Source organism: Olea europaea, unplaced genomic scaffold, assembly GCF_002742605.1.
Source record: "Olea europaea var. sylvestris unplaced genomic scaffold, O_europaea_v1 scaffold1942, whole genome shotgun sequence".
Taxonomy (NCBI): Eukaryota; Viridiplantae; Streptophyta; class Magnoliopsida; order Lamiales; family Oleaceae; genus Olea; species Olea europaea.
The window spans coordinates 62678-77680 of record NW_019237258.1 but is presented as its reverse complement, the minus strand read 5'-3'; the positions used below and the strand labels follow the sequence as shown (position 1 = coordinate 77680).

The following is a 15003-nucleotide window of genomic DNA, read 5'->3' as shown; positions in this document are numbered from 1 at the left end:
TCTTTTTTTGCCCTTTTCATTTCGGAGTTTGATTTCTCCAATGCTATGGAGTACTTATGGTGGTTTGTGGTGACCGATTGTGTTTTTTTTTTAGCTTTTTGCGAAGGTTTGGGGCGGTGATCATCACTGCACGAACCAAGTAGTGGCGATGGTGCGGTAGTGGAGTTCAGATGATGTGGTGTGGTGGTGTGTTTGTGTGATCGGTAGGGTGATGGTGTTTGCAGTTGTTGATGGTGATGTAGGTGATGGTGGTAGTGCATGTGGTGGTGGAAGTATAGGTGGTGGTGATGTTATCGTAGAGGTTGGGTGATATTTGGCTTGGTGTAGTGGCAGTATAGGTGGTTGAGGGCGACGAGGAATTGGTTTTGGTTGTTGGAGTGCTAGTGTTGACAACTTCCATATTTTGGTGGTGGCGGGGTGATTGTGGGTGTGACAGTGGTTGTGTTGGTGATGATAAGATGTTAGTGGCAATGGGTCTATTGAGCGGTGATGGATTTGGCGCGATGATGTGATTGTAGTTTTTCTGCTATGAGTTTGGTCGTCGTGGTGGTGGTAGAGGCAATGATGAGGTGATGGTTGCAAGTTTTGGTGATGGTGCAAATTAGTTGGTTGATTGTAACTATTAAATTAGTTAATCTGTGATTAATAAATAATATGTGATTAATAAAAAAATAAATTGTGATCAATAAATAATGTGCGATCTAAAAAATTGTTAATTTGTGATTAATAATTTAATAATTTGTGATTGTATAATAAGTTATGACTTATAATATTTGTGATCGATAAATAAATTGTGATTTATAAATTTTGATTTATGACTGATGAACAAATTATGACTTATAAAATTTTTGAGTTGCGATCGTAAAATAATTTGGGACTAAATAAATCGTTAATTTGTAATCAAATTGTATAGATCCATAACCTTAATATATTTAACTAATAAAATATATAGTTAATTAATTAACATCATAAATAAATTTTAATAAATATCCAATTTTTAAAATTTGCAACCTTTGTTCTTAAATTTGAAGTGAGTAATGTTTAATTTCTTAAGCCTAGTTTGAGTTACATTCTTTGAAAAGACTATATTTTTAAATCGTAATTGTACATCATTTTAACTACACATTTTTTAATAAATTAATATTACATGTAAATTTAAATTTTTTTCTTATTTATAATTATATATTTTTCATCAATATACGGTTCAAAAATGTATTTTTAAAAAAACAATGTGGCTCAAACAACATTGATTTTTTAGGTGCAAAATTGCTATCAAAAGGCGTTATGAATTTTCCCATACGACCGGCCCAATTAATAACGACGGTTAAGAAAAGCCGGTTTAGATGGCATACATGGAACAAGACCCACAAAATCAGTAGCCAGTAATCAGGTCCTCTATCTATCAAACCCTTGGCTTGTGACTCAAATAATCCGTTCAAATTTGTATATAGGAAATGAATTTTGATGACATTTTCTTGAGTTTCGTAGTTCTTTTTCATTTCTAGGTGTAAATTCAAAATCTCAGGTATTTGTTTGTACTACTGCAGGCTCTCCTTCTGAATTATGCATTTAGCAGAACATTGAACTGGAATTTGGAGAACAATTTGATATGAACTCATGGCGTGCTACTCCTTTCAGCGAACTCTTTATTGTTTTGCAAACAGTTTTTTGGCGACTCGAAGAGCTTCTAACGAGCTGATTAGTTTCGCAAGACCACGTACCAGCTATTCTTCAAATGTGCTGTTTAAAAATGTAAAGTATATTTCTAACATTGACCACCATGCTCGGTTTATTTTGACATTTCTAACTCATTGAATTGTTTAATTTTTTGCAATTCAGAGATTTGGTAGAGTGTGTTGTAGTTTGAGTTCTGGTTGGTGTAAAGTTGTACGGAGAGTTTCTTCATATGGTATAAGTACATCTGCTGAAAGTGCAACACTAGCTCAAGATGCAATTTTTGATTCAGCTGACCGAGGAGATGGATTAGCGAACCACAGTTCTTCAAATGGTAGAGTTATGCTTATTGATGGAACATCAATCATTTATAGGGCGTACTACAAGCTTCTTGGTATGTCAAACTGTCTATTCCGAATTCATTCAAGTAATGGTTAAAGGTCTTCTGTTATGAGCAATGTAGTTTCACTTGCCATATTGTACGTTTCATTTGCATTATTATCAGTATGGATGTGAATACTATGGTATTGTACTCCTTGCTAAATTCAGTTCTCATGGACCCAAAAGATTGCATAAGGACAGTGCTTGTTCTACGAGAGATTTCAGAAAATGTCAACAACTCTTACTCTTTCACTTGTTTTACGTATCTGATTATCAACTTGTACTTTCCACTGGGAAACTGTTACTTATTAATCAAGGAATATTGTTTAGAGGGCGATATTTACTATTTTATTATTTTAACCATCCTTTATGTCCCTAGCAATTTATTTTTCTCAAGTATTGATTCATTTTATGAATTCCTGAATAGCTAAATTGCACCATGGCCACCTCTCAGATGCTGATGGAAATGGGGATTGGGTCCTAACCATTTTTACAGCCCTGTCTCTTGTAAGCTCTGACTTTTTACATTCATGATATTGTCCTTGCTCTTATATATAACTTTTTATACTGATCTCATGGATTGATGTCCAAAATGTCCAAAAGTATTCTGTTTACATGGTTCTAGTAATACCTGTCTACTAGACTTCTCAACTTCTCTGTCTTATGAAATGCCTGCTGATTACATATTTATCTGCAAATGATAATGCAAAATAACTGAGGAAAACCTCTTGCTAATAAATGACTTTTGCTGAAGCAGCTGGATATTGTGTTCCCTGACTTTTACTTATATATAACTTTTTATACTGATCTCGTGGAGTGATGTCCAAAATGTCCAAAAGTATTCTGTTTACATGGTTCTAGTAATACCTGTTTACTAGACTTCTCAACTTCTCTGTCTTATGAAATGCCTGCAGATTACATATTTATCTGCAAATGATAATGCAAAATAACTGAGGAAAACCTCTTGCTAATAAATGACTTTTGCTGAAGCAGCTGGATATTGTGTTCCCTGATTAGTGTTCTACTCAATCATGTAAGAAAGATGCAATAGATAAATGTTGAATATTGATGCATATAGCTCAAAAATGGTCATAAAAATGTCCCCATGTTAGACATTAATGAACCCAGAAATGAGTTTGAATCACCTGCATTGCTGCGTCATAGTAAGGTATACTTGTATCCAAGGGTTGGGATCAGCGCCATTACCAGGAATATGGACCTCTTGACCTACCACAGAGTCTACGGACTTTCTAATATTAGAGGATGCTAGTTTGATTACCACTTGCTCTTTTTGTATAGGAAGTAGTACTCCTTTTTATTTCATTCCTTCATATGTTGCTTTATTTTGCTTTTGGGAGGTCAGGTTCCCTCCTCTTGTCTCGTGAGTTTGATTTTATATATACGGTTAGGGAATCCGAATCCTCATCGATCTTTCCTGGTGGAGCTAAAAACCACCAAGATTGCATTTTTGATTGCTTAAAAATAAAAAAACTCAAGATGCATTACATGCATTCGAAAGGCTTAGTTTTAGATGGTCATCCATTTTCATTTGCTAGAAATTCTTTTTCCTCTCAAATCTGTTGAGCAAAATCGAGCTTAGGGGTTTATTTGTTTGTTATCTCAGTTGATCCAAAAGTATTGGACTCCATGAAGTATTGTCTCAAATTAGTGGTGTTTGTCTCCATGAACTATGCTTTATCTTTTTGGAATTTAAATCTATTCTCTCCTGTTAATCCAGTAGTTACTAGATTTAAATTTACCTTTATATATTTTGTTGCAGATAATTGATGTCTTGGAATTCATCCCTTCGCATGTGGCGGTATGAGTCTTTTTTTTCCGTGTGAGTCTATCATGTTAAAATAAATTGGATTCTTTATCATGATCACTCTCTCTATCACATACTAGTTCTTTAACATCACGCATTTAGCTTTAAACTTTCAAGTTCTCTCTTTACCATTAAATTCAAAATAGTTCTAAGTTGATACAAGTTATAATGAAAATGTATAATTACGAACATGCTAATAGTATTATACTCCCTTGCTACCACCTTCCTCCACACACGCACGCAACAAAAGAAGTGCGAATGAAAAGAGCTCGACTATATTACTTGTTGCACTAATTGTAAGGTTGAAACTATGAGCCAAAAGATTGTGTTTCCAGTATTTGTACAAAAAAACCAGGTGAAAAATGAAATATTGTACGACTTCGTAGATCCTTTTTATGAGTATATGGTTTGATATACCCTAAGCTAGGGCATTGAGAAGGGCAAAACTCAAAAGCCAAAAGGAGGAAACAACAGGAAGATGAGTAACTAACTAATCCACGAGTAAAATACACTCTTTGTAACACCCTGAATTTTCTTAAATCTTGAAGTGTTAGCAAAAGTTTTCTTTTCTTTATATTAAAGGTGGAACAATAAAAATAAATTTCTTTAAAAATAAAATAATTGAAATATCATAAACTTAAACTAAACATGAAAATTGTATCTTTAAAAAATAAATATGTTCAACTAACCAATTAAATAACATGATTTTGAACTTTAAACCAACTAATAAATGTAAAGATAGAAAAATTTAATATTTTTTTATTCTTTTATTCGATCCACTTGACAGCCTGTATCACCATTTTGCTGCAGTTCCAAATACCCGAATTAACTTTTAAAATTATTGTAAAAGTGAGTAATTAAAAATATCCAATAAGATACATGTAGTTTTCATAAATAATTATATAACAATAACAGCTACCCTTCATACCACTCTTCTTTAATGGAGTATATTGGTGACCAAGCGACACGCTCATCTTAGGTCCTCTTAAATTATCTAAGGATTTCACCCCTCTTTCTAAAGAACCCTAAAATCCACTGCCAATTCATGCATATTTAAGTGAATATAAAAGTATATGGAAACAAATCACTTGCTCAAAAGTATCTTACCTTGATTTTTGAAAGGTGGAAAGAATAAAATCTGATACGTAAAAATACTCCTCTTATTTTTCTATACTTTTTCGTCTCCTCTCTTGCTACCATAGCTCTCTTTATTTTCTGTGTGTATTTATATTTGAAATTATCAATTGAGTTTGTATATAATTAGAATTGAAAAACTGTGTAAGATAAGGAATTTGAATAAGAATTGGTTTCAAATAATAGAATTTGAATTGTATTCAAGTATTGCTTTCATATAAAAAAAAAAAATCAAGTGGGGGTAGGAATTAAAAGAAGAAAAGAATTTTACTTAATTAATATTCCAAGCCTCCACCAATTCTATTAACTTATTATTCTTTTAATCGGACTTAACTTGATGTAGCCTAATCCAAAAATAACTTTTTCAGGTGTTGAAGACTTCTAATTAAATATGAGCTACAAAAAGAATCCAATATCAATACATTTATTTTCTCTCTATCAAAATCTAATTATTTGGCCAAAATAAAATTTAAATTAAACTATTTCAAAATATAAATATATAGCATATAGAAAAAATAAATTTTATTCTATAAAATTTTCAGGGCATTAAACTCTTCAAGTCCAAAAAGTGATAGTAAGCCCTTCTTTGAGCCCCATTTTTCCATCAAAATGCATTATTGAATAGTGATCAGATCCAATTTTAACCACACATTTTGCAATAAAATAATATTACATACAAACCCGAAACTTTTCTTTAATTTTTAACTACACATTTTCCATTATAATACTATTGCAAAATGCATTTTTTTGAAAAGAATGGGGCTCAAACAACACCTAAATGAAAAGAAGTACAAGGAAATACAAGCAGAATAAATCACAAAGCATAGTAAGCAATGATATATTAGCACGTTAACACCCCCCCCCAAACCCCCCCAACCCACCAAAAAAAAAATGGAATAAAATAAAAGCTACTAATCTTGTGGCTTATTTTGGAAGCACAAAGTTACTTTTACTGGGAATCAATCACTTGTATCAAAATTATTTTGTGGAGCATCCAGGCTTTTTGAGCCATCCTGTAACAGCATGCTGAATCTTTCTGAAAGAGTAGATTCTGCATTGAACTACTTCTGCAATGAGATGACATTTTAATACCCTAATGTGTCCTTTAGTTTTTTCCCCCCATAATTACACGCAGCTGTAGCCAAACCAATCTTGTAATCAGTCTCGTTGAAGGAATTCCCAACAAGGCTGTTTGAAGCCCAGTTAATACTGTCATCGCAGTTGCTCACTTGCAGAATATAATTAACATGTTAATTGAATACATCAATTATCCTTGTGAGTGAACAATGGAAGAGCAGATGGTTGAGATTTTAGCTGGTCTTTTGAAGGATGGAATTTAAAACTCCTAATGCAAGTGAACATCTCTAATTGACAAGAAGTGATTGATTTTAGGAGATGACCTAATGTATTAGCTTTAGAAGAAGTAGATAATAGCAAATAGTTGGGAGACAATGTAATTCTGGGGTTAATGCGAGTGATTTTCCCCAGAGTAATTTTATTTTTCGTTGATAATTGCATTACAAGAACTAGACAGGAAATAGAAGTTTTACTGTGCAGTTGCTGTTATAAATTACCACATGATGGACCTCAGCACTATGGATAATGAAGAGTGGTACAGAAAAGAAAACTGAAGATATAATTATTAGATTGAATGATGTGAGCAAGAAATAAAGTTCAAAATTTTAGGCAAGGATTTGGTTTGAGTAATAGTTTGGTCTAGTTAAAGATCAAATACTTATGAAAAATGTTACTTTTCTTATAAGAGTTCTGCAATTGATATCTCCACTTGAAATCACCGTTTTATTAAATTGTTATTCTCTTTTTTATCTGCATTTAATTTTTTATTTTTCATCCCTAATCACGTCTAGCATCTTTATGCAACAAAACTATCAAAATCACACTCTTAACATTTATTCTTTTCTCTGTTTTTTGTGTTCATGTGCTTACTCGGCAGGTGATTTTTGATCACAATGGTAAGTTATACTTGTTTAAATTTGTTTTCTCTATTTTTTCATCTCTTTCAATTCTAGTCACTAATTTTCTCCTACAGTTATTTTTGCCTGTGCTATAATTATTGCCATGCTATGCATGTAATCAGTTATATATGTGAGTTAACTTAGAGAAAATTTAGTGAGAAAATTGAGGGATTCAAGTTGAATGTTGTCGAGAATGTTTTCCTATACCCCTAGGTGATTGTAGGTTTTTGTATCGTCCTCTGTTTGCTGACAAATGGCTGTCCTTCTAATCATCTAGTGCCTAGCACATACAATGTCGATCTTTCATCTTGCTGGCTGTTCAATGAAGCATTTGGATGTTCACTTATACTGTGGAATAATGGACATAAGGAATCGTTCATGTACTTGTGGACTTGATTACTGAAATATTCATAAATTACCATTTGTTTATTGAAAGAGTCAAACATCATAGAAGTTTGCAGAAGAGTGATACAATCATTATGTTGTATTTCAACTGAGCATCGGAACTCAAGATGAAAGATGTCTACCAGTCGCTTATTCCCTTATTTTTTTTTATATGGATTTGAATTTTTCAGATTGAATAATATACTAATACTGATCGAAATGACTACCTGAAAGATAATATGCACAACTAATTCTGACCCCTGTTAATTCTTTTACCTCTTTGATATGTTAAGAAAAGAAGGATTGGACCACGGCATCATTCTTGTCCAAGGCTTGTGCATGTTTTGCTGTTTTCTTCTATTGTCGAGTTAGTTCATATTATTCTAAACATGCTTTTTTGTCATCATTGTTTAAAGTGTCATATTATTATTGCAAATGTTTATTTTAGATGCAATGGGTACATTTTGAAGGAGAGACATTTTAGAATTGCATGTTTGGACAATTTGTTGGAGTATCATATTTTGATTCCGAATATGTACTTTGAGAGGAATAGGAACATCTTGTGAGGCCACTTTTAAGATGAGCATATTTTATATCTGTAAGTTAAGATTCCTTGTTTTATTGATAAGATGATGAAGTTTGACCTTGGACAAATCGCAAATATAGAAGAATGACGTAATAGTGTGACTTTATCTATTAAGTATCTGATCTTATTTGCCCAGGATCTTTGTTTCTTAATATTATCTTAATCTGTTTCACAAGTGATTTTATGCTTGAATTGTTGGAGGAAATTCAAGAAAGCGCAATATTAAGCCTTTTTTTTTTAATGTTGTATTTGTCCAACACATAATCTTTGCCAATTATTCATTATGTGATGACTTGTCTAGAAGGTGAAAAGTACTTTATAAAAAATTTTTTAAAAAGGGAAAAAAGTTTTTAAAAAAAAAAAAAAAAAAAAAAAAAAAAAAACCCAATGTTCATGTAAAATGTCTCTCAATATTCTCTTCCAATGGTTTTGGTCCTTCCAGTAATATGTGGTAAATTGGTAATGTGTGCTTCTAATGTTTTGCCTGATATTTGCAATTAGATGGGTATGGATATGAGCACACTTCTTTGAAGAATGTTTTGATAAAACAAAGTTTTTCCTTTCAGGAGTTCCATACGGTCACACTTCTCTTTCATCCAAACAAAGTTATGTTGCAAAAGGTATGCTATGTAATCTGAAGTTGTGTATAGTGTTGGAAAAACACTATCGACCGTATTCTTATGACTAATAATTCGGATAAAATTAATCCCACATTCTAAACAATTTAGAGCCTAATGTGATCAAACTAATGCATTTTATTGAGGTGGTTTACTGTATAGGGAAATGTTTTTCTCAATAAAGAGCTTATGCACATGTTATGTTTAATAGATCTGTTTATGCATTTCGATATGTACCACTGAGGATACCTTCGAATATTCTAAATGACTGATCATTTACATCACGCTTTGTGAATGGATGACTTGACTTGTGGTTTTGGAGATAATCTGCTGGTTTGCATATAGATCTATTAATATAAGTAATATCAAATACATTACTCTTCTTTTCCTTACATGGGGTGGGAAACTTTTGGAAATTTTGACCAAATAATGTTAAAGTGCATTGGGACTTTATTCTTCATTTAATATGGAACCCAGATATGCAAAAACAATCACTTTTTGGGAGAATACAATGACTCTAGTCATTGAGATTGAATAAGATTACGGAGATCATCAAAGATTGTCTATATTATTATTATAATTGTACTGTGGAATGAGATTTTTGCATCGCAACATATGGATTGGGCGATGCCAGGGCGTATGGAAGATGTGTTGAAGGCATGGAGAAGAAAATTTTGAGACAAGGTTAGCAAGATGGCATGAGAGCTTATTCCGGGCTGTATAGTATGGTGTGTGTGGAGAGAAAGAAACAGCCGTTGTTTTAACGATCAAACACGAACAACAGAGCAACTTAGAGAATTATTTTATTTTACATTGTATACTTGGTTTAATGCGGCGGCTACTAGGCAAATAGATGGGCTGTCCAATTTTATGTCGTTTCTTTCGGATTTGTATTGATAATACACTTTCTGTGTATTATGGTTTGATTAATAAAATTTTCGATTACCTCTCAAAAAAAAAAAAAAAAAAAATAAATATTGTAGCTATATAATTTAATGATGTCCGAAGTGAAGCTTATTCAGCCAATTATTTTGAAATGGTATTAGAGCCTCTTCTTAGAATTTTTCTCTCATTTTCGTATCTTTTTTTTCACGTCCAGTCCTCTCCTTTCACGGATTCTCAATTTGTCGTCTTCCTTCCCCAAATTTTGATATCTTCCCCAAAACTTAAAAATCGTTAATTGTGCAGTATATATACACCTATTCCTGAAAAAGCATACACACATGCTCTGCATAAATGGAGCAAGACGAATATGGCGATTGAGAGATTGAAAATTGTAAGACAGTGAGAACTTTTTGTGCTTTTTCGTGGGATTTAGTCTTTTTTTGGGTTGTTGGTGGCCAGAGACTTTTGTGCTGGTCTCGGCACCATCTTCGATTTTTGGCTGCAGTGGTTATCTTGAAACCTCTGTTGGATTACTCCATTTACAGCAGTCGGCATCTACATTGTTGTTGGCTTTTCCTTGGATTACTCTGGGTTCTCCTGCCGTCGTTTATTTTGGGTGGCTGGATTGAATTCATTATTTGAAATAAGCACTTCATGATTAGGCTATGGAAATGGTATCAGAATTGCTAGGCAGTTCATCCTATTAAAAATCTGGTAATTAGCTCAGCCTTAATATGGGAATTTGATGATATTGCTGCCCAGGTGGTCACCCACTCCATTGCAAAAAAATCCATCTTCAATCTTGTAATGAAGATAAAGGATTTAAGATCGTTTGGAGACGAGTTGCTACTACAAGTTTGTTTGGTCTTGGATTTGTCAGACCAGTTGGCCAGTTTTGTGCTGCTCCGATGAAGGAAAATGTGAAGAGAGATTTTCTCCCAGCCTTAATTTTGGATGGAGGGGTCTGTGGGATTGAGTTTGGATAGGTGCAAGCTTTGGAAAGTTCTAGAGATTGGGCAGGTATATTGGGTCTGACTTGTTGGGCTTGGGCTTTAATAACTTTCATTATCAGTTTTGCTGGGCTCATATTGTTGGCCTTCCTATTATTATTTCTGTTGGACTTGTTTTCTGTTGTCATTATTAGAATTGCTATTTTACGATGTCGGGTAGTAATTCAGAATCCTTTGGTGTGAAATCCATGAGTAAAAATTATTCTGCTTGGGAAATATATATTCTACCTTGATTGACACACGAGTGTTATCATTGAGAGTAATTTTTGGCAGAGATCTAATGATTCTTAAGCTAATGGGATAAGAAAAGACACCAATTGCCTTGCTGCTTTGTTGGTTGGATTCATTTTTCTTAGTGAATGGGTTAGGTTTTGGAGACTTTAATGGATGCTTATGGGCTTGGGTAATTTTGAATGGGTGAATGGGATTGTATTATGTTATGTGCTTTTTGAATAGGTCAGGGATTTGTTGAAAGTGGGCTTGGCTTTTGGATATGAGGGTATAACTTGTAAATGGGCTCAGGTAATTATGGGTTGGAGCAATTGGGATATACATCGTGGTTTCTCTTTGTAGGCTAATTTTGTATGAGCTTTGGCATGTGGATTGGTTTGCTTCCAATAAGGAACTTGGGTATCATATTGATGGGTCATAGGGATGAGAGAGACATGAAAGTGCAGACTGTTGAGTTTAGGTTTTTCTAGTGATGAGCAAGAGTTTTGGTTGCTCGGGTGAGGATCATCTTTGGTTTTTTTGGTGTATACTGTTATGTGGGATTTCTCCCAACTGCAACATCTTGGTGAGCAATATATTGCCGGATTTTTGGTTGGTGCATTGGCTGTTATTGTAGGAACACGAATTATGTGTTTGATCGAGTTCTCTCGACTGATAGGGCTCATTGTATTCGTGAATTTCTTTTGAAAATTATTCTTAGGGTGGAAGCACTCTAGTATGGCTTTGGAGCGTTCTTGGAGTGTTTCTTGGTTGTTTTTGCACTATTTGTTGTTCTTAGGTTTCTGTTTGATCGAGTTCTCTCTGTTTTGTTTGATGTAGTAGTTATTAACCGTGCGAAGTCATACACTCCCAGTGCCTCTTAGAGCGTAAGCACACAACATAAGTTTATTGAAGCAGAAATCTTAGTATAGTCTAAATAAAAAATTCCCTTATATAAAAAATATACCAAGAAAAGCTGAAAAACAACAATTTTCAGTAACTACGTTGATTTTCCCACCTATTTGAACAAAATCAGTAACTAAAACATCAACGTGACATCCAAGCTCAACAAAATCAATGTGCAGATGAAGGACTCAAAATGCCCCAAAATTAAACAAATCTGCCTTTTGGTCTTGCACGTCTTGGTGTTGTTTAACAACAATTGCACTTCAGCCACTGTTTGGGCTCCATAAGAAATAGGTTTTGGGGAAAAATGTATTTTGGATAGTGATTTTTTGAGAATGCGTGGTTAAAAAATAAGGAAAAGCTTGGGGTCTACGTGTAATATTATTCTATTGGAGAACGTGTGGTGAAAAATAAGAAGGATAAAAATGCATTTTTTTCTAAAATGGGGCCCAAACAGGGGCTCAAGACTGAAAAGGGCATCCTCGACTCACTTGCTTTGTTCTTAGGAGCCCTTTCAATCGATGTGCAGTATCTTTATATTGATGCAGAAGTATCCATTGCCATCATCACTCCATGAATTTTCCAAATTTGTCATTGTTGGCTATGTAAGGCAAGTCAAATCATATGGATTTTTAGTTATGGTACTGAAAATAAAATCTCTCATGCTTGTAATTTACAGAGTTGGCCATAATTAAAAAAGCTTGCGTTCACTGAAATCGAATGCCGAGTATGAATCTTATCTGGTTTTAAGGTTTATTGTCTGTGATTTCATTTTTTTTGGCAAGCGGTATCAAGAGAGCATGTTGCTCTAACCAAAATGCATATGCATCACAAGTAACTACATTAATTATTCTTTATCGATGTATTTTATTTTTGCACATGAAGTGTCAGCAGGAGAACTATAGTTTTGGTTAGGTCTTATAATTCCCGTATGCTAGAGCTACTGCCTCATTACTTTTTCTGAGACATAATCCTTAGGAAATTTTTGTTAGTTTATATATTGTCTCTGTTTTATATGTCTCTCTCCCCATCTTTCTTATCTCTTTCACTCAAGTAGTATGTGGGTATTTGGGTTCTCTTTTCCTTATAATATATGTTAACTGTAAAGTTTGATATTGCATCTTTGTTAACTGTCTTCAATCTAGTCCATAGTCTCCATGAGCTAAATGGGCTAAGCTACTGACGGTGCAGAGTTCTTAAAGACAAATTTTGTTCACTAAATGTGTTTATCAATACTACTTGTTTGTATGTTCCCATTGATATCAGATAGATTTGATTCTATGTAATTTTTTAATCTAAGAAGATTTCAGCTGCTGTGATCTTTTTCCTTGTTCTCCTTTAGTTCATCTGTTCTATTTTTATTTATGTCATTTCTCATGCCATATGCACTTCTGGCTTTGATCTGATTATTCATTTCAATTCATCTGTCTTGTGTGTGTATTTAGTGAACAACTTATTATACTGTATTTCATATCAATAGATTCTCTCTTTATCTCTGTTTTAACAGAGGGAGATTTAAGATTCTGGTTACTCATGTCTAATAATTACATAGCAATCGCTGATTGGTAAAACTTCTTGTAGGCCTAAATTTTCGTCACACCCTTTTCCCTTCATACAAAAGCAATCGGCCTCCCACACCAGATACCATCATTCAGGGACTCCAGTACTTGAAAGCATCCATCAAGGCGATGTCTATTAAAGTGATTGAGGTAAGAGTCATATGGTTTTTGTTTGATTTAATGTGGTTGCAAGGTCCTAGGATTTATATGTCCATTTTAAAGTAGGTGCCAGGTGTCGAAGCTGATGATGTAATTGGGACCTTGGCTGTTAAGAGTGTCAATGCAGGGTTCAAGGTAGTTTCATAAGCTTATTTTATAGATGATAATCTCTTGAACAGACATATTTTTGGCTCTAAGCTCTGATATTTTGGTATATTGGTATGGTGCTGCTTGTGGTGTGAAATTGAGAGGCACAGCCTATATTTGGAACTTATTAGCTCCCATTTTTTGGCCTCCTGTTCTCACATAAGATATGCTATTTGACCTGATCTTCGTTTTTGGAATCCGTTTTGACTGCTTGTAAAGTGAGAAACAGGAGAAACAAGAATGAAGAAAAATTTACTTTGATACTTCGCCTTTGATACAAACTACTTGCTTGGAGCTGCTACTTTCTTTGATATTGGTAGATTTGTGGATATAATATAGTTGGGGAGCTTATCGTTTTAAGGGATGACGACGTGTCAAGGACCGCAGCTTTACTTAGCCCCTTGACACTATCGCAGCCGCAGTTTGCCCAACTTCGGCCGCACATTGTAAATATTACTTCAAGTTTGAGTTGTAATTTTCGTTTCATTGTAATAGTTATTTTAATTGTAAAATAGCTCTGATATTGGTAAAAGATTAGTATGATTCCTCGTCTTTTAAACGTCTACTCCCGTCACTTGGGTTTTTGTTCAGAATGCTATTATAGGGGGTATTAGTCATTCAAAAATCTTTCAAGCTCACTGGTGTCCGCCCCCTGCACCAGCATTTGTAATTTTCTGCTTTCATCAATTGTAATGTTCAGTTTTCAGCAATCAATGCTCAATTTACTTTCAATGTATTCAAATTCTCAATTGTAAACTTTCTACAAAATTGCAATCAAATTTTCTTTCGTCCCGACGCGATCGAGAAAAGGCGGAAGGTAGTCTAGCGGAGCAGACTACTGCCGCACGGTGTCCCTTTCTGTGCCAAGAAGAAAGGCACCCCGTGAAAGTTGGTATCAGAGCTGCGGCTCAAGACCCTCGATAAGAAAGCTATGGATCCAATTACATCACACACCACTGAAGTGGTAGAGCCTCAAAAGAAGGGTACTACGAAACAGCGCGTGGATGCGCTTGATGAGACAACTACTAGGTTGTGCTATGCTGTGGAAGGTCTCGAGGAAAAAGTCGAGATGGCCGAATCTGAGATTCGTTGATTACACATCCAATTGGATGAAAGCCAAAGAGCTTGCGCAGCAATGACGGAAGCTGCTGCAATCATTCCTGATCTGCAGGATGAAATGGAAGCGTTGAGAGCTCAATTGCGAGTACTCCAACGTGCGGTGGGCAATGGGCAAGCTCCCGCACACGAGTATGCTCCTAGACTCAGAATTCCTGAACCGTGTACCTATGGAGGGGCACGTGATGCAAAAGAAGTCGAAAACTTCTTGTTTGATATGGAACAATACTTTCTAGCAGCTTCGATCGAAGATGAAGCTAGAAAGGTAACCACAGCCACCATGTATTTGGGTGGAGATGCAAAATTATGGTGGCGAACCAAATATGCGGACATTCAGGCCCACAGGATTCGAATTGATTCTTGGGATCTCCTCAAGGAAGCGATCAGATCGCAGTTTTTCCCGGAAAATGTCGAGTATCAGGCTCGACGGGCTC

General features: G+C 34.6%; 1 protein-coding gene across 8 annotated transcripts in view; it reads left to right on the top strand.

Moving 5' to 3' along the window:
• The first annotated feature begins 1310 nt into the window (after nucleotides 1-1310).
• The window catches only part of LOC111379184 (5'-3' exonuclease-like), a 25035-nt gene continuing 11342 nt past the window's right edge, over nucleotides 1311-15003 (top strand). For 3 of the 8 annotated variants that reach the window (XM_023002528.1, XM_023002523.1, XM_023002530.1), the window contains exons 1-9: nucleotides 1311-1390; nucleotides 1548-1752; nucleotides 1840-2068; nucleotides 2483-2562; nucleotides 3836-3874; nucleotides 6969-6987; nucleotides 8527-8580; nucleotides 13170-13297; nucleotides 13373-13441. In XM_023002528.1, coding sequence (XP_022858296.1) covers nucleotides 1618-1752; nucleotides 1840-2068; nucleotides 2483-2562; nucleotides 3836-3874; nucleotides 6969-6987; nucleotides 8527-8580; nucleotides 13170-13297; nucleotides 13373-13441 — 753 coding nt within the window. In that variant the 5' untranslated portion in view covers nucleotides 1311-1390; nucleotides 1548-1617. Of the gene's footprint in view, nucleotides 1753-1839; nucleotides 2069-2482; nucleotides 2563-3835; nucleotides 3875-6968; nucleotides 6988-8526; nucleotides 8581-13169; nucleotides 13298-13372; nucleotides 13442-15003 lie in introns of all 8 variants that reach the window. The other 5 variants (XM_023002529.1, XM_023002531.1, XM_023002526.1 and 2 more) reach the window with 5 other exon arrangements.